The sequence below is a fragment of the Marmota flaviventris genome, chromosome X (assembly GCF_047511675.1).
Source record: "Marmota flaviventris isolate mMarFla1 chromosome X, mMarFla1.hap1, whole genome shotgun sequence".
NCBI lineage: Eukaryota > Metazoa > Chordata > Mammalia > Rodentia > Sciuridae > Marmota > Marmota flaviventris.
In genome coordinates this window covers 31,292,042-31,317,689 of record NC_092518.1, presented here as the reverse complement: position 1 = coordinate 31,317,689, position 25,648 = coordinate 31,292,042, and the positions used below count along the sequence as shown (strand labels likewise).

At 37.5% G+C, this 25,648-nt stretch overlaps 1 protein-coding gene across 1 annotated transcript in view; it reads right to left on the bottom strand.

The window, feature by feature from the left end:
- Otc (ornithine transcarbamylase) overlaps positions 1-21,044 on the bottom strand; it is a 57,402-nt gene extending 36,358 nt beyond the window's left edge. Inside the window, exons 1-3 of the mRNA XM_027927433.3 lie at positions 20,968-21,044; positions 7,334-7,472; positions 5,777-5,858 (exon numbers count right to left, since the gene is read on the bottom strand). Coding sequence (XP_027783234.2) covers positions 5,777-5,858; positions 7,334-7,472; positions 20,968-21,044 — 298 coding nt within the window. The remainder of the gene's footprint in view (positions 1-5,776; positions 5,859-7,333; positions 7,473-20,967) is intronic.
- Between the last annotated feature and the right edge of the window lie 4,604 nt (positions 21,045-25,648).

The following is a 25,648-nucleotide window of genomic DNA, read 5'->3' as shown; positions in this document are numbered from 1 at the left end:
AATCACTCCTTGAATGAAAAGAAGGAAGGACTTGGGAGAAAGGGCTCATTTTCCACATTGGCAAATTCTCCCTCATCTTGTTAATACAAAAAAGAAACAAATATCTGTTATCTCTGAAGTGAGATACTGGAGTTTAATGATGATTATAACCAATAACTTTTTTTGGGGGGGGCGGGGGGCTGGAGATTTAACCCGGGGCACTTTACCACTGAGCCAAACTCCCAGATTTCTTGCTTATTTATTTGAGACAGGGTCTTACTAACTTCTCTGTGCTTGACTTTCATAGCTGCAGAATAGTATCACAATTTTCGTATTAGCCTCTTTTCAAAGATGATGAACTTGAAACAGCTGCTAAGGCACCAACTTCTATTTCACCTTGAAAGTGAATCATATCTGTTAAATGATGAAAAGAACCATCTCTTAGAATGCCCTGTGCATTTTTCTATCAGCTACTGCACTTCCTGAGATTAATAAATGTATCTGTCCATCAGCTCAATTAATTTGGAATAAAAGAATATAATCATCAGACACACAGGAGAATTGCCTGGTTGGCCAGGGAGGTACACAAAGCGGATGAGGAGGGAATGAGCTCCAAGCACACACAGCAACAAGGACACAACTCACAAACACAAATGCTGAAAGAAGCCAGACTCAAAAGCATACATGCTGAATGACTCCATTTACATGAAGTTCCAAAACAGGCAAAACTAATCTGTGTTAGAAGCCAGGATAATGTTTACCCTTGGATGGGGCAAGTGGAAGAAAATACAAGGGGGGAGGAGAGGGCTTCTGGGTACTTATTAATATTCTATTTCTATACCTGGGTGTTAGTGACAACAGTGAATTCACTATAATAATTCATTAAACTACATGTACACTTAGTGATTTGTTACTCTTTCTTTCTTTCTTTCTCCTTCCTTCCTTCCTTCCTTCCTTCCTTCCTTCCTTCCTTCCTTCCTTCCTTCCTTCCTTCCTTCCTTCCTTCCTTCCTTTCTTTCTTTCTTTTTGGTACCAGGGATTGAACTCAGGGAGGCTTAACCACTGAGCCACATCCCTAGCCCTTTTCATTTTCTATTTAGACACAGGTTCTCACTGAGTTGCTTAGGGCCTCACTAAGTTGCTGAGGCTGGCTTTGAACTCATGATCCTCCTGCCTCAGCCACCCAAACCTCTGGGATTACAGGAGGGTGCCACTGTGCCTGGCTGACATGTTACATTTTAATGAACATGTTACATAAACAATTAATATGGTTTAAATTGAGTCGAGAATTTTATTATATCCCCCAAAATGTCTGTGCTGTTTTGTTTGTTTGTGGTGCTGGGGATGGAACCCCAGACCGCACACATGCTAGACTAGCACTCTATCACTAAGCTACATCCCTGGCCCCTGGATCTCTGACTGTCCAGCTTGAGATGGAATCCTCAAGGACCATCATTTGAGGATCACCCCATCCTAGGGGTTGGTACAACTCTGAGGGCAGTAATAGACAGTTAATTACATCTTATTTTCATTCTAAACACCAATGAAACAGGTTGGACCTGTTGTATCTGTTGAAAAAAAATCATACTGAATGACAACTATTGAGATGCACAAACACAAAGAAATGCTCTGCCATGATTATGATTTCCATAAGCTTTTGAGCAGCTTCTCACTCTGCCAGGTTGTTCTACTACCAAGTTGGGCAGCATGCCATAAGCAATTAGACCCACAGGTACTTACTGAGGATAAAAACAAATACTCTGTGAACCCTAAGTTTTAAGAGACAAACATCCCTCATATATTTATTGTGATGGTTTGCAATTATGTGCAGGTTTTATAACACCTCTTTAGAGAAAGCCATCATTTAACAAAAGGCTTAATGCCATTTGTAGAAAAAAAAAAAAACTTACTAGAACAAAACATGACCATTACATGCCTGAATTAAACTGGATATTTTAAAAAAATACATTTAATAATAGCTTCCAATCCTGGGCCTGTTGTTCATTAACTATGTCTTCACTGGTCATTTCCTGAATCCATTGCAGCCTGTTTTCATTAATGGTCTTGCCCTCATAGAGTTGTTGTGAGGATTAAGCGAGATAATCCATGCAATTAATACAGAGCACTTGGCACAAAGTCTACATCCAAAACCATGTTAAATCCTCACTCTTGTTTTCATTAGTAGCTTAACTACCATATTATTGTGAATGGTGAAATTGATCAATTTTTCAGGGACATTTTGATATTAAACATAACAATTGAACAGAGAAGAGTGGTACAAACACAAACAACAAAGAAAAGTCCATTTCAGTCAATTTATCAACTCAAAACTCTATTCAACAGTTCTTTGGGCAGCTTCCAAGAAGACCACCTGTGTTAAGGACTAATGCTAATATTTTGCTATTAAACTTTGTTCTTTTTAGTTATACATGACAGTAGAGTGTATTTTGACATGTTATACATACATGGAGTTTAACTTATTCTAATTAGGATCTCATTCTTGTGGTTGTACATGATGTGGAGTTTCATTATTTGTGTACTCATATAAGAACATAGGAAAGTTATGTCCAATTCATTTAAGTATCTTTCCTATTCCTATCCCCTTTTCCTTCCCTTCATTCCCCTTTTGTCTAATCCAATGAACTTCTGTTCTTCCCCTCTCTACCCTCCCTTGTTGTGAATTAGCATCCACATATCAGAGAGAACATTCAGCCTTTAGTTTATTGGGACTGGCTTATTTCACTTAGCATGATAATCTTCAGTTCCACCCATTTACCAGCAAATGCCATAATTTCATTCTTCTTTATGACTGAGTAATATTCCACTGTGTGTGTATGTATACCAAATTTTCTTTATCCATTCATCTGGTAAAGGGTACCTAGGTTGGTTCTATAGCTTGGGTATTGTGAATTGAGCCACTATAAACATTGATCCATTACATCACTGTAGTATGCTGAATTTAAGTACTTTGGGTATAGAGGGAGGAGTGAGGTAACTGGATCAAATGGTGGTTTCATTCCAAGTTTTCTGAGGAATCGCCATACTGCTTTCCAGAGTGGTTGCACCAATTTTCAGTCCCACCAGCTATGTATAAGTGAAGCTTTTTCCCCAGATCCTCACCAAAATTTATTGTTACTTGTATTCTTTTTTTAATATGTATTTTTTAGTTGTAGATGGGCACACAATATCTTTATTTCATTTTTATGTGGTGCTAAGGATTGAACCCAGTGCCTCACGTGTGCTAGGTGGGCACTCTACCACTGAGCCACAACCCCAGCCCTAATTGTATTCTTGATAATTGCCATTCTGACTGGAGTGAGATGGAATCTCAGTGTAGTTTTAATTTGTAATTGTAAAATTTTTAAAAAGATGAAATAAAATTCAGCCCAACTCATAAAAAACTGGTGTCAGAGGGAGCAGAATTTGAGAACTATTGATTGGTTTATTAATTTCCCCCTACTGCCAATCAAATGCCAATAGGAGGGCATCTTTAAAGAGCAAAATATACTCATCTGTTTTCTTCCTTGGACTTTTAAGATTAGGTAACACCTTATATGTTTCTCCTTTTCCAGCTTCCTTCTCTCAAGGAGCAAAAGGATTGCAGTAATAAGAAAAGTGGGTTTGATATTTGAATTCTGGTGCTATTTGTATTAATTGAGTGAACTTAGAAGTCACTTAATCCCCCTAGATAACAAACATTTTTGTTATCTATTTGGTGAATTTCATTATTAATCATTCATTACAAGGAAGGCAAAAATCACATGTAGTACAGTAGTGGTTTACATCTAAGCTCTAGAAAGCTCTGATGCTTATAAGGTAGGATAAGACACTAAAAGAACCAGCTGATATTTTTTTAAATTATTTTTAGTTGTAGATGGACATAATACCTTCATTTTATGTATGCATTTATTTATGTATTTATTTTAATATTTTTAGTGGTTGATGTACCTTTATTTTATTTCTTTATTTATATGTGGTGCTGAGAATTGAACCCAGTGCCTCATACATGCTAGGCAAGCACTCCACCACTGAGCCACAACCCCAGTCCAATGTATTTATTTTTTATGTGGTGCTGAAGATCGGATGCAGTGCTTCACATGTGCTTGTCAAATGCTTTACCACTGAGCCACAACCCCAGCCCAGCTGATATGTTTTTGTTTTTGATATTTCCTCCTCAACGTTGTCTGATAGTCCATTTGAGCAGTCATATTATTGATTTAAGGGAGGTCTGATGGAGCAGAAATACAGAGAGAAAGAAAGAGGCAATTCATGGCTTATAAATGTCAAAATAGGCTTTTTGAAACTCATCACAGAGATAATAGCTTGAGAAAAATGAGAAAATTTGAGTTTCACAGCCTGGAATTCTAGGCACAAACAATAGATTTGGAAAAACACATGGCTAGTCAGAGCCAGTTTTTTCTCCTGTTTTATCACCTGGCCTTCAACACTGGGAACCCAAAGGGGAATAAGAGAGGAAGCAACAGAAATAGAATTGACACTGTACCAGATGTGTGTATCCCAGGCCAATTTCCAAAGGGTAGGGAACATGATAGAAATCTCAGATGAGTTTGAAGAACCCCAGAACAGAAAACAACTGTTTCTTGCTTTTAAAACAGAGCTCTACAAGGGAGTGACAGTTCAAAAGCTCTTTGGCTGGGTATGGTGGTGCACACCTGTAATCCCAGTGGCTTGGGAGGCTAAGGCAGGAAGATCACGAGTTCAAAGCCAGCCTCAGCAATGGTGAGGCACTAAGCAACTCAGCGAGAGCCTGTCTCTAAATAAAATACAAAATAGGGCTGGGGATGTGGCTTAGTGGTTGAGTGCCCCTGAGTTCAATCCCTGGTACCCATCTGCAAAAAAAAAAAAAAAAAAAAAATCTCCCTGGCACCCAGCTTGTGGAAAGAACAATAGAGCACAGACAACCTTGCAGTATCTCTGTGCCCATTGTAGCTTGGATAGAGAACCAAACAAAGATATATTCAGTCTTGTGATTAGAGTGAAACAAACCCTGCAGTAAATTAGAGATTGCCAAGATCCAACAGAAATATATAAGTCCCAGCAGACTCTAGCATAGACATTTGATGATGAAATTCTGATGACCAAGAACCAGATCCCTAGATATCTTTTTTTTTAAAGAGAGGGAGGGAATTTTTTTTAATATTTATTTTTTGGTTTTCAGCGGACAAAACATCTTTATTTGTATGTGGTGCTGAGGATCGAACCCAGGCCGCATGCATGCCAGGCGAGCGCTCTACCTCTTGAGCCACATCCCCAGTCCTCCCTAGATATCTTGACATTCAGATACCCTCCAGGATTTAGCCCTGCCTGTAGGGGAAGGGAGAGAAGACCTGAAATTGACAAAGAAAACCCTGAAACAACTGAGTACTGCCTAATGTGGCAGAGATTGTTTGCACCCACCAGCAGAAATGTGACACACAAGAAAAAGTTCTTCATGTGTCATAAAAATGAACACATTAGTTACTCACATGAGTTTAAGGCCTAAGATTTTGCATCCATCTACATTTTGCCCTCAACATGAAGAGTTGTGTGGGACTTGTACTCAAATCGTCATGGAACTCCAAGAGATGAAGCTAATCCTTCTGCTCACAACTTTTTATGAGAATTGGAAGAAGCATTCATGGGCTTACACTACTGTTCCCAGTGAAAATGTTTGCTATTTGTGGTTGCTAAAGAGGCAAACAAACTCCCCCACTGACTTACACTCCCAAGTCCTTACCAGACAACAAGTGGGTTTAAGTCCTCTTTAACACAAATGGAAGTTCTTCAGTGGACTCACCTGTTTCTGTGGACAGTCTTGTTCGAGTACTTCTTTTCTCAAAAATCATGCCTAAGGACTTCCCTTGCAATAAAGGCAAATACTGAAAATCAAGGACAAAATATAATTAAAATGCAAAATATATTTCCTATCCAACATGCAGGATTATGTTTCAAAACTTATTGTTTACACTACTAGAAATATAGAATAATTAATCACCACTTCCAAATAAATATTCACAGTATTGTTTAAAAAGTGAATTTAAAGCAGTTTTTTTTTTTTTTTTCAGTACAAATGGGGAAAGGGAATAGTTACTCCCACAGCTTATTGACATGTAATTAGGAAAGCAATATTAATTATTATGGGTTCAACCTGGGCATTTGTTCCAAAGTATAATGATATTTCATATTGGAACCATCTTCATACTTAACCCTGTTGAAATCCCCATTCAATTGTTAATGACCTTGAAAATATTTGGTTCTGTGATGTTTTCTCAGTTGGGAATAAGCTACTAGATCACTAAGCACTAAGACTCCTACTTAAGTCAGTAGTGAAAGCCTCAGATTTTCAGCTAGACGCTCATCTCACGTTCTTGTGGGAATACAAAGGCTTTGTTTCTGAAAGTCATTTGAAAACAATCTGGAGAGTTTGGGTGTGGGGTGGAGCTCTTCCTCCTTCCTCTCCTGTTGATGGATTTCCTGATAGGATAAGTTCTAAAACAAAGAGATTTCTGCCAGCTAACCTTCCTCATGTACAGACTGTGAAGAACAAAGGCCTGGGATCTAGGGACACCTTTTCTCTTCATTTCAAGGGTTCCATAGGAACACCAACCCACAGCACTGGAGTCACTCCTGCCCCTGTTTGTACATTGAAGCTTGGAGAGCTAGCCAACTAGATAAGAAAATCAAGGTTGTGTCGAACTTTATCAACCTGAAACAAGCTCTTTAGAAAGCTTTTGAACAAGCTTGGAATACAAAAATGCTTTCACAATTAAGCAGCCTAAATGAAGCTACTGCATTAATTAACTGTGTTTCAAACATAAATTGCTCAAAATGCAGAATAATGCTTATAGCTAAGCACCATATCCCATCTCTTTCCCTACTTGGCTACCATTTAATTGTTTCTTTGCTAATCTAGTGCCTTTTAAACATCATCACATTGTTGAGAATTTTAAAATATTATCCTAATGATCTTACATCTAATATGCATCTAGAACTGGAATTTATTGCCAGAAAAAAATAAACCATCCTTATTTTTAACTTGATAGAAAATACACAGAAAAAAGGTGTAAAAATAAAATCTTTCCAGACAAATGGTTCCTTAGGTTCTGATCCAGTTAATAATGAATTTCAGCATTCCACATGAAAGAATTGCAATGACTTGTCATAGAATAACTGATTTTTATGCTTTTTATATGCCTATACACTCAGTGATAATCAATTACCTTGACTGTGAGGTTTCATTACTTAGCTACTGTTAAGGAATTTTAATGTATTTTATTTTCCCTCTTTCTTTGGGAAGATTGCCTTTGAAAAGGCTAATTACATTAATGGAATGTAAAAAGCAAATGTTACATACTTCTCCTTTCTGTTTTATTCTGAATTTCAGATCTGCTGATAGCCACAGCATGTACTTGATTTCTTCTCCTGTAAAGTCCTTTAGAGTCAGAAGGTCACGACCCTTTAGCCGTACTTCATTTTGTAGTGGTTGTCCACACCTATAAAAGAAGAAAAAGAAGAGAAACATTGATTTAAGAAAAAAAAAACATGTTGTACAGTGGTCTGTTTTTTTATTCTTCAAACAAAATATGACAACATTCATTGTAGTCTGGTGTGTGCCTACAAAGTGTTAGTGTTTTGAAACTGATATGGCCATGATTTACATTTTAGATATCCAGTACTTTGGATGGTTGAAAGAAAAGTACTTTGAATGGTTGAAAGAAAAGAAGAATTTGAGGAAAGAAATTGGATTCTGATTTGTTTTAGTCAGCTTTTTTTGCTGCTGTGACTAAAGGACCTGACAAGGACAATTTTAGGGGAGGAAAGTTTATTTGGGGGCTCATGATTTCAGATGTCTCAGTCCATAGATAGCCAGCTCTATTCCTCGGGGCTCAAGGCGAGGCAGAACATCATGGCAGAAGAGTGTGGCAGAGGGAAGCAGCTCACATGATGATCAGAAAGTAGAGAGACTCCACTCTCCAGATACAAAATATATGCCCCAAAAGCACACCCCCAATGCTCACCTCCTCCAGCCATACCCTACCTACCTTCAGTTACCACTCAGTTAATCCCATCAGGTATTAATTCACTGATTTGAGTTAAGACTCTTATAACACAATCATTTCTCTTTTGGACCTTCTTGCATTGTCTTACACATAAGCTTTTTGGGGACACCTCAAATCCAAACCAAAACATGATTCACTTGAAATAGCCCATACAAGTAACTTTGACCCTTACTAGTCATGCAATTTCTGGCAAGTTTCTTAACTTCTCTCTGTACCTAAAGTTCTCACTGACAAAATGAGTATAATAATCTTACAGGGTTATTGCAAAGATGAAATCATTTAATACATATAAAACAGATAGTGTCTGGCATATAATATGCATTTTATACATTTTAGCTATTATTATTAAAATCATTAGACTGTATAAGCAGAATTTGTAATGCACTGTAGATACCATTTCACATTCCCTCTACAACTCCTTTTCGAATGTGTTCTTGAAGACTTGTTCTTTTGGCTCTGAGTTTTGTTTTTTGTTTCTGAATGAAAATACAATGGACCCTGTAGCTTTTCTTGTAACTTTCAGAAACAATAAGCTTGTTATATTAACCCAAAGAGTTAATAACAGTAAAATAACAAGTAATAATATAATAACAGCAATGATTTTTTAAAAATGCTTAAGAACTTTACTGCAAGTTGACACCTTTATCTTCTAACTCATGCTTGATACAAGCAGGCCTTCTCTATGGGGGAAGAAGGGCTATGAGCTGTTTCCTCTGTGTCCTTGCCATCCATTTCTCCAAGTGAAGCCAAGGGAAGGTGAGAAGTTAAGAGCCAATAGAAAGTCCAATTCTGTTCTAAGCTTACGTTCTGGCTATTTAGTGTTGGTTTAGGGGTTTGAGGCTGATTCTGTCTTGCAGGTTGCTTTTGGGGGTCCTTTGGAGAGTTCCATCACCACCAGGAATCTCTCACACCAGTTCTTGATGTGAACAATTACATTATTACATTTCCTCTGTCATTGAAGAGATACACCAACCTTTTTGTTTCAAAGATTTTTCCACTTCTCCAGGAGATCTCTTGGTCCTAATCTGAAACAATATGATGGTAGGTTTCTTTGCTACACCATATTAGTTCATGTGAAGTCTTCCATATCTTCCATACTCATTGCTCTGACAAGAGTCAGGTCCATCTCAGAATAGACACCTCTCTTGTTTTGTCATCAGAACAGCTAATTAGCCAGTACTTCTTACTTTAGTTTCTCAGTCATAGTCCTGACATCTGTTTGCAGGGCCCCCAAACTCTCCTAGTGAGGATATTAGTCCCATTGGAACCACTATCCCTATGCTTAAACTGAAGAAAGAGTACCCACTCGATGGGAGGGCACATCATACACAAAGGTAACACTTTCTAAAAATCCTCCTTTTATCCCCTCTCTTTGTTTTGTTTTTAATGATTTTCTTTTCTTTTTTTAAAAAAAAGTTTTGTTTCATTTTATTTGAAAAATAATAATTGTATATATTTATGGGTATGATGTGATGTTCAAGTACATGCATACATTACATAATAACTAAGGTCATAATGAATAATGTCCTTAATTTCTGAACTACATACCCTTGCATTTTAAAAAATTATGAGCATGTGTTCATAGTTTATGCTTACTTATTTATAATATATATGCTATTATACTAATAGATAATCCATGTAGCAAAACCTAAACAAAAATATTGAGACTAAGAAGAGCAAAATATTTTAAAAACTAGTTTGTATGTATACAAAAACATTCTGATGGCTAAAGAAGTTTTTATAACAGGCCTTCATTTGCTTCCTTCTACTGGAACCCTAGCAAAAAGCATATTTAAGTGTACATAATATCTCAATCATAGTACTTTAACAGCTTTGGAAGCATGGCATTTTGGTAGGAAATTTGAATTTATGTGAGATTTTAAGTTATATATTTGGCTCTGATAATATTAATTAGTGATAATATTAGGCAACACTTGTAATATAGCAATACTGACCCTGTTGAGAAGTAGACCCATTGACAGATATTCATGCATTTTCAAGGTCAACTGGAGGCTTTGAAGGATCTGTAAAACCTATTTTACATATCTGGCCTGGAATGGAGGCACAGTAGCTTAATCTTTAATAATTCACATTTAGGGCAGTTTTGAAAATTTTTTTTTAATTGTGAAATAAGATCAAAGCAACATATAATTGTAGAAGATATACTCTCTGGACTCTTTTTTTTTACATAAACAAGTTTCTATTCCATGGCTTAAGACTTCCTTAAACATTATTTTAAATACTTTTCTGGAAAACCCTACTTCTATGTTTCAGGAATTTGGGGAGCATCACCATAGCTGTAGAACTCACCTCACCAACAACAGGAAAAACAACTACGGTTCTAATTTCAAGGCCTTAGTTTTTCCCTAGAACTCAAGCTCAGACTTCTAGTTACTTTGGAGCTCATGAAAACTGAATATAAGGAATTCAATATTCTCTGCCACTCTCATCTTCTGTAGGATTTTGTCATAAACCTTCCTTCTCAATTATCACAGGATTCCAAGTTTCATTTAAAATAATATCATAGATTTTAAAATTATGTTGTTCTTATTGAGCCTCAGAGAAATCCAAGTAGAAATAAAAAGGAAAAGGTAAAATTTCAAGGATCTAAACTTTTCTCCCCACTTTTCATGAAAGGATACAGAAAAAGGGAGAACCAAATTTACCATTTCAGAATATCCAACTTCCAGTTCTTATTACCCTTTCCCTGATAGAAAATAAAAGACAGATTGAAGGAGATATAAAATCTCTGTGGCTTTTTTATATTTCTTCTTACACACTTTGAGAAGTTTCTGGGTTGGAGGTGGGGTTAAGCTTGTGTTTAGGGTTCAGATTTATATTCTGCTGTTGGGATTATATTTGAGATGGAACCATTTCTGTGTCCACTGACAGAAGGCATATAAGTACAAAGGCAGAAAGAACAAACATCCTGATTGAATCTTTCACTTTTGCCAAATTTGATATTCAAATTTATTTAGAACAGAAATTGTATTTTAAATACTTCTCCTGGGTGTATATGTGATCAGAAGAATCTCTCTTCCATGATAATGGCTTCGGATGATGTTCCTCTCACTCTTGTTGCCCTGAGATTGCACCAGCAATAAACAGGTAACAGATAAGCTCACTCCACCAAAGCTTCCTTGTGTCCTTTTTTGGTTTTGTTTGTTTGTTTTTCAGTAGGAACATTTAACATGAAGTCTGGTATTCTAACAAATTTTGTAGCGTACAATACCATATTGCTAACTATAGACACTAAGTTGTACAACAGATCTTTAGAATTTTCTCATTTTGCATAACTGCAACCTTATATATCCGTTGAACACTCCCTATACCTATCACTCCCCAGATCCTGACAACCACTATTGTATCACCTGATTCTATGAGTTTGACTATTTTAGACACATCATATAAATGAAATCATGGAATATTTGTCTTTGTGATGGCTCATTTCACTAAGCATAATGTCTTCCAAAGCTTGCTTAAAAACACAGGTAGGCTGTCTTGGCTTTGCATAGTAGTGTGAGACTATAAATAACCATTAAATCTTAAACTGTGCAAAGCAACCTTAATAGTGGGGAAAATCATGATCATTCTATGACTTTTTTTTGATACTGGGTATTGATCTCAGAGGCTCTTTACCACGCCAGCCCTTTGTATTTTTTTATTTTGAGACAGGCCTCACTAAGTTGCTGAGGCTGGCCTTGAACTTGCAATTCTTTTGCTCAGCCTCCTGAGTCTCTGGGATTATATGCCTGTACTACTGTGCCTAGCTTCATTCCATGACTTTAAAAATTTTTGTTAAAGCATAGAAAACTCTTTTATGGCCCATTCAAATGTGTAGGGAAGTGATAAAAAGTAAAACTGATGTATATTTGCTACACCACAATTTTAAAAGAAACACTGAGAATTATAGTAGTTTATTTTTTTGCAAAAAATCTCTTGTCAGAGGTAGTTTGCAAAGTGCTTGCCTCCTAATCATATAACTTACCATATAGAGCAAGCATCTTTTCTGTGCTTTGGTGAATTATCATATTCCATTCCCAGTTTGAACTAACTTCCAACATTATATCCTTTGCACTTTCAGTGTTTAATAACATCTCTTAGAATTACTTTAATGTCAAGTGTTTTGTCACTTCCTCTAAGACATCTTTTTTGAAGAAGAAGCAGCAGAAAAAAATCTCTTTATTCTTATTAATCCACAAAGAATAACATCCTCTGGGACATCTCTATCCTTTTCATCACAACCATTTTCAGCATTTACATCAATAGCCTTGCCTTTACTAAATTCCTCTGGCTGTGTATCTAGTGCTTCTCAAACAGAGCAGTGTTGACAATGTCTCAATTAGCTTTTTCTTCCATAATTCTATCTACATTCAATTCAAATTTAACTTGCAGTGCTATCACATTTTATTTCTCTATTGAACTTTCTTCTCAGCTGGCAATTCCCTCTTTTGATTATCCATTTCCATAAAACATCCATGGGTTTATCACTAGGAGAAAAAGAGGCTGCACAACTACACTCTTTGCTGTCTGTATGTGAACTGAGTAACAGATGGGCAATGACCAATTACCAACAGACTTGAAAGAAAAGATGTGATTGGTCACTGATCATGATGCATATCTGTAATTTGCATACTGATCTGTGGACTGAAGAGATAGCAATATAGATTTCACTTTATACAATTACTGACAATTTATGGTAATGAAAATTTGAACTGTAGGGCATCTAGGTTGGCTCCGCAGTTTAGCTATTGTGAATTTTGCTGCTATAAACATTGATGTGGCTATGTCCATGTAATACTGTTTTTAAGTCCTTTGGGTATAGACCGAGGAGAGGATACCTGGGTCAAATGGTGATTCTATTCCCAGATTTCCAAGGAATCTCCATACTGCTTTCCATATTGGCTGCACCAATTTGCAGTCCCACCAGCAATGTATGAGTGTACCTTTTCCCCACATCCTCTCCAACACTTATTGTTGTTTGTCTTCATAATGGCTGCCATTCTGACTGGAGTGAGATGATATCTTAGAGTGGTTTTGATTTGCATTTCTCTAATTGCTAGAGATGCTGAGCATTTTTTCATATATTTGTTGGTTGATTGTATATCCTCTTCTGAGAAGTGTCTGTTCAGGTCCTTGACCCATTTATTGATTGGGTTATTTGTGTTTTTGGTGCTTAGTTTTTTGAGTTCTTTATATACACTAATGATTAATGCTCTATCTGATGTGTGAGGGGTAAAAGTTTGCTCCCAGGATGTAGGCTCTCTCTTCACCTCAAAGATTGTTTCTTTTGCTGAGAAGAAACTTTTTAGTTTGATTCCATCCAATTTATTGATTCTTGGTTTTAATTCTTGTGCTATAGGAGTCTTATTAAGGAAGTTGGGGCCTAATCCCACATGATGAAGATTAGGGCCTTTTTTTTTCTTCTATTAGATGCAGCATTATGGATTTTTTTAAAAAATGTGGCATATATACACAATGAAATTTTATTCAACAATAAAAGAGAATAAAATCATGGCATTTGCAGGTAAATAGATGGCATTGGAGAAGATAATGCTAAGTGAAGTTAGCCAATCCCCCCAAAACAAATGCCGAACGTTTTCTCTGAAATAAGGAGGCTGACTCATACTGGGGTAGGGAGGGGGAGCATGAGAGGAATAGATGAATTCTAGATAGGGAAGAGGGGTGGGAGGGAAATGTAGGGGGCAGGGGACTAGCAAGAATGGTGGAATGTGATGGGCATCATTATCCAAAGTACATGTATGAAGACATGAATTGGGTGTCAACATACTTTATATGCAGAGATATGAAAAATTGTGGTATATATGTGTAATAAGAATTGTAATGCATTCTGCTGTCATTTTTAAAATCAATTTTTAAAAAAGAAAAAAGCAAATAAAAAATGGAAAAAAATTTAAACTGTATTTTTGGGATACTAGTGCTATTAACTAAACTGTGGTGGTTAAAATTCATGCATATTAGAATCATGAAAGAGAAAAGCGGCCTTTACTCCAAATGCTTTCTCAACACAGGACACTTTGATATGTCATTTCTTCTGTCTAGAACACTCTCTCCTCAGCTCCAAGGCTGACTTTGGGCTAGGAGTTTAAATACCATCTCCTATGATATTCCTTCCCTAATAGTGCTAAGTGTTCTTAATTTTACCTTCAATTTGTTCATAACATTTGTCATGGTTTTTAATATATATTCATATGTCTGTCTGTTGCTTACTTTTAAACTTCTTATTGGATTATATGATCCATGATGTCAGGGACTTTGCCTGTTTTATTCACTAATATATACCCAGTATTTATTACAGTACTTGAGATAGAGTAGGCACTCAATAAATAATTCAAGTAAATGAATGAAAAAATGATAGTAGGTCTCTGGAACCACCAAATTCAGTAGATTTCTGGGAATGAATTTAGAGAGATTTACCATGATGGATTTTCAATGTCCTAACGAAATTCTGATCCAAGAAAAGACACCAAGAACCTTCAAAACAAGTTGAGCAAGAGTAAGTATAGGCTGTCAACCAGGCTAAACACAGGTTTAAGAGTCATGGAGGGCCAGGTACAGTGGCATACACCTATAATCCCAGTGGCTGGGGAGGCTGAGGTAGGAGGATCTCAAGTTCAAAGTCAGCCTCAAGCAATTTAGCAAGGCCCTAAGCAATTTAGCAAGACCCTGTCTCAAAAGAAAAAAAATAAAAATGGCTGGGGTGTGTGGCTCAGTGGTTGAGAACTCCTGGGTTCAATTCCTGGTACCCATAAGAGAGTCATGGAGGACAATTGATTGTGGCCTAGAGTGTTGCTAAAGCTGAAAGGCTCTAGAGCCCAACTAGTCTGATATAGTAGTTGTCCTACTGGGAACAAGGGTTGGACATATATTCATGAAACAAGAGCATTATAACCTTGTATCTTAAGAACATTTCTTTGAATAAAGTGCCCAAACCTGAAAAACTGGTGAGAAGACCAAGTAGGACCAGTGTTTGCCCACAGCATGGTGAGGGTTGAATGTGAAGTACAGTGATAGTGATGGACAAACCCCTTTTGGATAGAATAAATCCTCAGGGTTCTTGGGAACAAAAATGGTAGAGAGATGGATACTGTACATTTTGTCACACCAGTATGTGAGGACTTGAGTGATTAACTAGAAAACTTTTTAAAAAACTGTAGCTCTACTGATGAAGGGGGCCATGCTGTTTATATGGTTGAAAAGTCATTAGAGTAGTCACCACCTCCCTCCATTCTATCCAAGAGGTGGGGCAGGAAATGTTAGCTTGGGAAAGAGTTGTTTTTCAGAGCTATCAAGAACTAACCAGGAAAATTTATCACTGGAAGGAAAGCAAACACAATGGTCCAACTTTAAATTCCTATCCTGTTTATTATCTCCTCAAAGACCTCCCTCTGGCTCCAAAATGAAGCTGCCACTCCCCTTTGCAAAGTTAATAAAAATTAGAGAATTAGAGCTCTACAATTGGAGCACATAGAAATGCCTCTAATACAGGCTTCTTTTTATCTGGTCTGTATCAAGAATTTTCTTGCTTTCTGATGATAAATGCACACTTGAATTAGTCACAGTTGCTGGCATAAGGTCATTAAGTTCCTAAAGAGACTCCATGGCTCAATTAGAGACAGCCTGCTCTGGCTCACAAACTTCAGAACCAAGGCCCAAATCACTGTTATCCTTCCATCAAAGACTTGGTCTTCTTATATCAGAGTGTATAAGAAGTAAGCCAGAAAGAAATAAGCAATTGCCTTGCTAAACCAGACCTACAGCACATTATCATTCTTTAGCTCACATATAATAAGGAGGAGACAACTTTTGGGAAAACAATGGGAGCCACTTACAGATTTTCCATCAAAACTGTCAAAGTGATGGATATGCTAATTACCCTGAGTTGATCACTATCCGATATATATATGAATCAAAATATCACATTGTACCTCATAAATGTGTACTAATATTATGTGTCAATCAAAATACAAAATAAAATAAAGATTTTTTAAAATGTCATTTGCAGCCTGGTTAGAGCCAGAGCCTTTGGAAAAAAAGGCACGACTCATTCTTTATATTAATTTTACCCCTTGAAAAAGTAACTACAGAAATTTCTTAACCTCAAACCACTGAATGCTAAGAAGCTAAGCCAAGGTAATAATAGATTCTTGAATTAACTTTACCCAAATATCTTCCTAGTTAGAAAATGGAAGAGAATTTTCTACTGGCAAAATGAAGCCTTTCATTGCTACAGTCTGCATTTTCCAAATCTGGTAAATTGGGGGATGGGAGAGACTTGGAGGGGTTCTCTGGTATAACTGTATTTTGTTGGAAAAGAAAGTGCTTGATTTGAGTAAAATATGGTCAGTCAGAAACTGACTTTGCCAGAATAGAAAAAACTTCAATGTCAAATGATATTCTGAACTCCCCTGAGAATCTGAGATAAAGACTTTAGCTTCTGGAGTCATAAGTGAGGGCCAAAAGGCCTGAAGGCTGAAATTGATATTTTCTTAACCTTTCATTAATGCAAGAGTTAAGGCATATTTTCTTGTTTTTTTTTTTTTTACTTTTTTGAGTTATTCCGGTCATACCTAAAAAAGGAGGGGCAAGGGTAGACTGGCCAACCTGATCAATTTGGAGGGACCAAAGTTAGCATATTGAAAAGAACTGTGGCTTTAAATAGTTGAGTATGACCTACTACGGCCCAGTTGCAGGAATAAACTATGACCTTGGGAAAGTCATCAGCCATCTCTGGTCTCAATTGCCCATTTGAAAAAACTGAGAAAATGAACTAAATTAGTGCTTCTCCATGTCTTTGTCTTCCACAATACTCATGATGTTTATAAACACAATATTTCTCAATTCTCAGTTCTCTTTAATCTCATCCCTTTCTCTCATTCTCAAAAAGGTATATTAGAAAGTAAGCAAGGGAAAGCAACTTTATTTTCACAATACTTTTGAAATGATTCCGTGGATATATGTATATATAAAAAGATACAAATGTTTTCTAAAATTATTAATTTTATTTTTAGCAGCTATAATCATTTTTAAGCAGAATTCACTTGAAATCTTCCCTACTCATGGAAAGAGTATGTCCATCTGAAGTGTAAATTATTATTAATAACTGAGTGAAAGGGTGTTTCTAAAATATCTTCAATTGTTAATATTCTAAGTTTGTGGAAATTCTCTGAGACTTGAAGATCAGATGAGGGCTTACTTTAGGTAGATTTATTATGAAAGGGCTGGAAACCTGAACCTGCTTAAAAATACATGGCTTCTTTTCTTAGTTAAATTGCTAAAAACAACAAACTAGGAAACAATTCGGCTGTTGGCCAAAGGAAACATCATGTCTCTATTCTGGTCCTAGTATCATGTCTTACATGGTTTTCTGAAGTCAGGTTAAGATGCATGTTTTTTTTCAAAAGGCATTCATTTTAGTTTTGACATAAAATGTGAATAATCAAAGAGCACTGTTTTCTCTCCTCTATACAAGAGCATGGAAGGTCTGTAATTGCTTCATCTGTGTGTCCATGTGTGTACAGATGGGCATGTGTGTGGGATGAAGGGAACATAATGAGTTATGTGAGTCCTTATAGAGGTCTGGAATGAAATAGCTGAAAACCAGTCACCTCCAGCTCCAATCCATAACCTCTACAGAATTGGTGGCTTAGCTCAATATTCTTTGAAGAAATTTCTATTTGTGAGATGAAATTGAACTGCGCTTACAAATTGGTCTTCTCTGATAAAGAAAGAGATTTTTAGTGGTTTCTTTAAAAGCTCTAAGTGGTTTCCCTAATAGGCAACAAATCATAGGACACTATTATCCAAACACAGCCAGGCTCCAGAGCCTTGTTTGTGAGATGGAAAGCCTGTGGATTGGATGTTTTCAGCAGTCTTGGTGTCTGATCTTATTGATTTTGTAAAAAAGAAAAATTAATTGACTAAAAATGATTGATCCAGGGGCCTGTGTAGATGGTTTCAGCCTCAATTCAGCTGTTATTTTATCTTGTCCATGGCAAAATGGCTCCTCACTTCAAAACTGTGCAATTCCTTTTTTTGTGGCACTGCCAAACCCTAACCACCTATTTCCCATTACTCTCTAGTGGTAAACTCACATGGTATGTTGCATAACAAGGATCTTCCACTTTCTCCAAGAGATGGGAAAAAAACACAAAGAACCCAAATCTTGGTGGAAGGCTGAAAATCAAAATAGAAATATAACACAAAGTTGCCCAGGAGCTTTTCTCTTCATTGAGGGGAGTTTTTTTTTTTTTTTTTATGAAAGGTTGTAGGTCTTATTAAAGATCAGCAATTCTGAATTCATCTAGCTGGCAGGTAGTATGGCTAAACAAAATAGTAGGAAAGAAAAATACCTGTGCCACATGAGAACACCGTATTGAAACCATTTCAAGGATAACTTATTTTTTCAATAGAGACACACTATTGGATTTCTCACAACCTAGGTGGCTTGAGGCTTTCTTATTTTCAAACAGCAAGTATAGATTTGGCTTGCTTTAGCCATATTTTGCCCTTGTCTCCTTCACTGTGAAAGACAGCTAGCCAGGATTTTCAGAAATGTAGTCTAGCTAATTGGATATAGAGAAGAGAATATTAGTGCATATCCAAAAAAGGCCCAGTTATTTGGAAGAAGTTCTACCTGCCAAATTTAATCTGCAAGGATAGTTTAAAAAAATCAAACAACTGTAATTTTCCAAGAAGAGTACAAGTATCAAGTTTTGGTTATCCATTCATTAGAGTATTTTCATCTCAATGATTTTTTTTCTTTGTTAAAAACTATGGAATAAGGGCTGGGGTTGTAGCTCAGTGGTAGAGCACTTCCCTAACATGTGTGAGGCACTGGGTTCGATCCTCAGCACCACATAAAAATAAATAAAATAAATAAAGGTTCATCAACAACTCAACATTGTTTAAAATTTTTTTAAAAAATATGGAATAAAATTCCATCACATTTTTATCTGATATAACTCACTGGAATAAGATAATAAAGGAACAATGGACATTGATCTGTTACTTTATAGGTCTCACACACTGTCTCATTGATTATCACTAGATTGTGACTTCATGTGGCTGGAATGAAGTATCTTTTTTAATGTATTCTTTTAGTTGTAGATGGACACAATTACTTTATTTTGTTTATTTATTTTTGTGTGGTGTTGAGAATCAAACCCAATGCCTCACACATGCAAGGCAGGCGCTCTACCACGGAGCTACAATCCCAGCCCTGGCATGAAATAACTTATTACCTTATTTACTACTATATATCCAACATCTTGCATAGGGCATGGCATGAAATGGTGCTCAATTAATGTTTGTAGGCTTAATGATTGAACTACCTTGTAATGTAGGCAGAGCCAAGTATTATCCTTTTCCCATTTTGTAGGGGAAGCAACATTACAGATTAGTTTAATGACTTATTTAAGGTCATATAGCTAGTTAGTTCCAGCCCCAGAACTTAGTTCTTTAGGCTCTTAAATCCGAGTTTTTCTCCAGATTCTCGGATTATATGGCCTAACTCTATCATTAGTTGGTAAACCCCATAATCTCTGTGGGTTTCATTGATCTTCTCTATAAAATAAGAGAAGGCATTATTTCATAGCTATGAAGTCTCAACTAAGTCTAATACTATGGGCTTAATTTACATCATCAGTCACTATGCCATTTTGACTTCCAAGAGCCTTACATTCACCAAAGAAGTGGTGCTAGCCAGGCTAGTAGCAGATGCCTGTAATCCCAGCAGTTTGGGAGGATGGGGCAGGAGGATGCCAAGTCAAGGTCAGCCTCAGAAATGTAGCAAGACCCTAAGCAACTTAGAGAGACCTTTCTCAAAATTAAACAATTAGAAGGGGCTGGGGGTGTAGCTAAGTAGCAAAGTGCCCCTGGGTTCAATCCCCAGTACCAAAAAGAAAAATAAGGCTGAGGAGAGGTGGAGGAGGAGGGGGAGGGGGAGGGGGAGGGGAGGGGGAGGGGGAGGAGAAGGAGAGCTAACAGCAGAGTACAGAGAACCTAGAGCTGTCAGATGATCCAGAGAAGTGAGGCCCAGGGCCACTGTCAGATTAGGTCCACTTCCTAATAGTAGGAGAAAACTTCACACCAGAACCTTCTTCCTTTAGGAAGTCAGAGAGGTTCTTTTGAGGTTGGTTTAGAGAGTAAAGAGGCTCTGAGGAAATTCTGATTGTCAACAGGCAATTATACTCTAGAAGCTTCCTGGCACTCGTGTCTGTACTTCATGGCCTTGCTTACCCAGCTAACACATTTTCCTGCTCTCTCTTCCCTCTTCCCCACTGCCACCCTCCATGTCACCTTCAACCACATGCTCAATGGCTGCAAGCAGGATGTAAGCTTTTATCATGAATTCATTGTAGGCAACCTCCTTTGCACATGCCACCAACAATTTCAGAGATGAATTTCAAATTTGGATTTTATAAACAACAAAAAAACAGTTATCCTCATTACATACAAGGGTCCTTTACTGTAGCTTTGTAAATATTTTCCGGGTTGCTATTTGTAGTCTGTTTTTAAAAGGAACTGATTAGTCCCAACACCCTAGAGTGATATATTATTTTCCAGAAAACCCAAATACAAGTTGAAGGCCCTGCGTAAATTAGTTCCTCTCATTTCCTTCAGCCAGTTGCTTGTTTAAAATGTACACAAATGGAAGATGTCAAGAATATTTAGTCTGTTATACCTGCTGCCGGTAGCTTCTCCCAACCCGGTGCACAATGAAATCTGATTACAGAAAGCCTGAGAAATGAAAGCTTCACTGGAATTAGAGACAGCTGTCTCACATAAGCTAGACCATGCTGTTACACTCTGCAGAAAGAGATCTTTTGCAACTGCACTCCTCTGCAGAATGCAATTTCATTTATCACTATGGTTCCTAAATCAGACCCAAATCTCTGTCACTTACCGAAAATTTCGTACCACAAAATTGTGACCATTTCTAAGAGATGCGTTGTTGAACAGGATCCTCAAATTAAACAGCATCTTCTTTTGATGTGTAAAGAATAACTCTATGCTCTTGACAACTCCACAGCAAGTCAGCCAGTGGGAGCCACCTCAAAGCTGTGAATGCTTTCAATTGCAGAGAGAGGGCAAAGGTTGAATCACCCTTCAACCACCTTATCCGTTTGTTCTGGTTAGAGATACAACAGGGCAGGGTGCAAGAGCATTTGAACTTTAAGCCTAATTCCACTGCTGTGTATTTTTTGAAAAAAAAAAAAAATCCTGACTCTTTTAGTGCCCAGCCTCCTCATTTTTCATAATGTATTTATACTGTCAGATGCTTGTATAAAATCAGTTGACAAGTACCCATTGAGCATATAATGTATGCAAGGCACTGTGGTGCTGGCTGCTGTGAAGGTACATAGAAATAACTCATTCAGAAAATGTGAACTGGCAGTGCAGAACCCCAGATGTAGATGTGACAGCCCTGAGTATTTCCACTTTCCTACCTCTCTGTCCCAGGCTTTCCACAAAAGCAAACAGAAAGAAGTGGCTTCGAAGGGGTGTGTGTGTGGGGGGGGAGGGAATCTAGAGATAGGAAAGAGGTATGATAAAAAGATCTGTCTTGGAGCTTCCCTTGTTCCTTGCACATAGTAGGTTTTCAATAAATAAATAACTGCTTATTAGTTCTAGCAGCATCTGACCATCAATAGAAGTGAGGAGGGAATATTATATTGTCCTCCCTCCCCACCAGCAGTCTCTCCAGATCACCAAGGGACCATCCACAACTTCACATTCATTCATTTATCCATAGATATAAATCAGATGTTTCCAAAGTGTATTGTGTCTTAGACAGTGGGCTAGACTAGAATTTCGGAAAAGGAAATGATCTGACCTTTGCAAAGTTTACATTTCAATAAAGATGATAATATTTGTAAATAAACATCCATAATACAATCCCACAGGAGCGGTCCAGATAAATTTGTCTTGCATCACAGGGAAGGGGGAATGTTCCAAGATAGGAAGGGTGGAAGGCTAGGAAGAAGGGAAAGGGGTGGGTGCCACCTCTTCTGGCCAATTTATATGACTTACCCAACCTAGGAAAGCACTTTCTAGAAGTCTGAACAATACAAAAATGAGTGTGATTTTAAAACCAAATATGGCCACTTCAGGGACAAGGATAGTTGTGATGCCATAATTGATGTTAGCAGGGGAATAAATCTTGACACTATTCCCTTCTACTCATGGAGAATGATGTGAGATAAAGAGAAAGACAAATTTCTGAACCTTTGCCAAATATTCTATTCTGGAAAAGAATATTCCAGGAAGAAGCAACTGTAAAGGCACAGAGATGAGACATTAGAAAGTAAATGTGCCAAGTAGAATAGATGGCTGCTTTGTTTGAAAAGACAGTAAAGCATCTTTAAAGAGGCAAAACAAGGCCAGTTGTTGGACAGGTTTCAGAAAAGTCAAATTGCTCATGTAATACAAGGGAGGGAAATTGGATGTTTGCACGGAAAGAGGGCATATCATCACCTTGTTATCGTCAGCAAATTGTGCTAACCACACAAACAACTTGCATGAGCAATTCTCAGGGAGAAGTCATTCTTGTCTTCTGTGTTCTGAGCTAGAGAACGTGGGTACCACTTCTGAGATGCTGAAATAACACACAAATCTTAATTCTAAGGAAGTAGGAGCTCAAAGCTGGAGGGGACTGAGGGATGCTGCCCATAGAAGTTAGTAGCTGCACTTGAAGTGAGTTGAGATTAAAGGCAATTTCACTGAATCTGAAAAGGCTCTCTCACTGACTTAGCCATCTCTGGAGCCTATTTACCTTATTGGCTTTGATGTCCACCCTCAGAATTCATCCAAGGGCTCTTGTTGACCCCTCCGTGATTTCTGTAATCCAGCTTCAACTGCCTAGTTTGACTTCCTAACTTGTTCCCTTTGTTTATTCTGTCTTCCATTCATTCATATTGTTTTTTCTGTGCTGGGTGGGCTCTGAGGAATATAGTCATGAGTGATGAGTCCCTTCCCATCTGGAGTTCATCATTTGGAATGACTCTGGGATACAACTTTTGTCTCTGTCCTTTGACTCCATACATCCTAACCAAGGGAGAGGGGTTTGTTACCTACTCCCTTCTTCAGGCCACATGAGATCCCCCAGCTTGGCTTGACCCTCAATCAGCTTCCACCATCAGAGGATAGGGATTAGCTAGGTTTTCTGAAGGAGGTGGTCCTGATCTTCAATGAATTGCAAGAATTGGAGAATTTTCAAAATTGGAAGGATCTAAAAGGATTTTATAGCAAATGAAGGAAGCTTTGAGTAGACACAGGAGACTGAACAAATAGAGTATATAGGGTAACAACCAATGATTCACAGATGGAACAAAGGGTCCACCCCAACCATTAACTATTTAAATGAAGTCCTGCTACCACCAAGAACACCATGGAAAATATAAAACCATGAGTGTCTGTGTCCTGTTTGTATCTCCTTGGCATTCAGTCTTCCCTGAAATACCTGACACTCCTTTTTATTATTATAATTAACCATATTAATTGTTTAAGTTAATGGGATATTTCCATACATGCATATATTCTGCTTTATTGTGTCTATCCTTCCTTTTCCCCACAACCCCCTTCCCAGTCCCTCATAGTCCCTCTCCTATATTTAGATCATCTTCTTGTTTGTTTAGTTTCCTCATTGACAGAAAACATGATACTTGTCTTTCAATGTTTGGCTTATTTTGCTTAACATGATGTCCCTCCAGTTACATCCCTAGTAAAATCCAAGCACTAGACAGGGAATCAATGTAATGTAAAAGAAAGAATGAAGAGAATGATGTTTGAAGATCAAATGTGACCTCTGACTCAGTCACTGATGGTGAACTTGATTGAGTCACTTGAGATCCTCAGAATCCTTATCTATCCAACAAAAGTTTTTATAAAATGACTTAGACAGTGCTTGGGAAACCTTAGCATGCTTACCAAACACGAGGTAAAGTGTCTAACAGCATGGTATAGCTATTACAAAAAACATATATTGCAAATTTGAGCTCTATACAAAAAAGGAATATGGTTGTTACTATAGTGAGAAGCTCTAGTTTATTTCTGAGTTTGACTAATTACATAAATAATATTTATAGCCAATTGTCTAGACTCCTAAAGAAACCACAGCATTTGCAGGCAATATACCCTTTAGTTGTCTTCCAAGTTCTGTGAAATTGTTGCAGATGTTGTATTTTCTACTGGATATGTGCGCAGTCTGGCTGGGCACAATTCAGGAGCCACTTGTCAAAAGAAACGAACTTTATTTTTAGAACACGCACACAGCACCACACAGCTCCTCAGGAAAACCCTCAGAGCCCAACTGCCACCACTGGCTTCCCACAAGCCTCTCAACCTCCCCCACTCCTCCTGCTCTTGAGGCCGATTGGCTGGGTCGCCTGGGCAGAGCCAAAAAAAGTCCCCCAATGAGCAGCTCCCTGGTCTGAAAGGGCGGGGAAACAGCCCAACAAGCATCACCGCAGAGGAGCCAATCAGTTGGCAGCTAGAAGTTTGCTGGGCCGCTATGAGCCAATCATCAGCTGGCAGCTGGAAGTTTGCTGGGGCCCCTTCGGCTGTGGCTCTCAACAGATATGAACAAAAAACCTTGTATCCTTGTCTGAGCCCAGTGTCCATCCTATGGACATGAGAGGGAGTAGCCTTAGAATGAAACTGTGATTGGCAGAATGGAAAAAGGAAAAAATTCAGTCATTTATGACATTATTAAATTTTAAAATCAACCAACATAATTACCTTCACTACCATTTAACACCTTGTTATGTGAAATAATTAATGTCCTTGTTCTTGAAATCACTCTGAAATGGGGTTTAGTTACTTGTTGCCAAATGCCTACTAATACACAATTTGGATTAGGTTTTGAAGGTTTATTTCTTATATAACAACATGGAAAAAATCATGTCTAGTTCAGAACCTATTGCTTATTGGTTGAATAACCTTAAGCAAGTCAAGTCAATTTCCTTATATATAAATAGAAACAAGTTCCATCACACCAGAAAACCTGCCTTTATTATTATTTTTTTTTAGTTGCTGATGGATCTTTATTTTATTTATTTGTACATGGTGCTGAGAATCGAACCCAGTGCCTCATGCCTGCTAGGCAAGTGCTCTACCACTGAGCCACAACCTCAGCCCCAGAAAACCTGCCTTTAAATCCATAAGTAATCACACCCTCTCCTCTAACCCCTTGTATACTGATGATTTTTCTCTCCCTTACAGCTTTGCCTTTTTCAGAATGTAACATAAATTGAATCATACATAATCTTTTCAGATTGGCTTCTTTCACTCAGCATAATGTCTTCAAAATTTATCCTTGTTGCATGTATCACTAGTTTTTTCCTTTTATTGTTGAACAGTACCCAATTGTGAGAACATATCACAGTTTATTTATCCATTCCCCATAAAGGACACTTGGGTGCTTCTTGGTTGGGGAGCTTATAGTAAATAGATCTGCTATAAACATTTCTGTAAATGTTTTTGTGAGAACATACGTTTGATTTACCTAGGGTAAATATCTAAGAGTAGAAAGACTGGATCTTATTGTAGTTATATGCTTAACTTTTGAAAACACTGTCACATTGTTC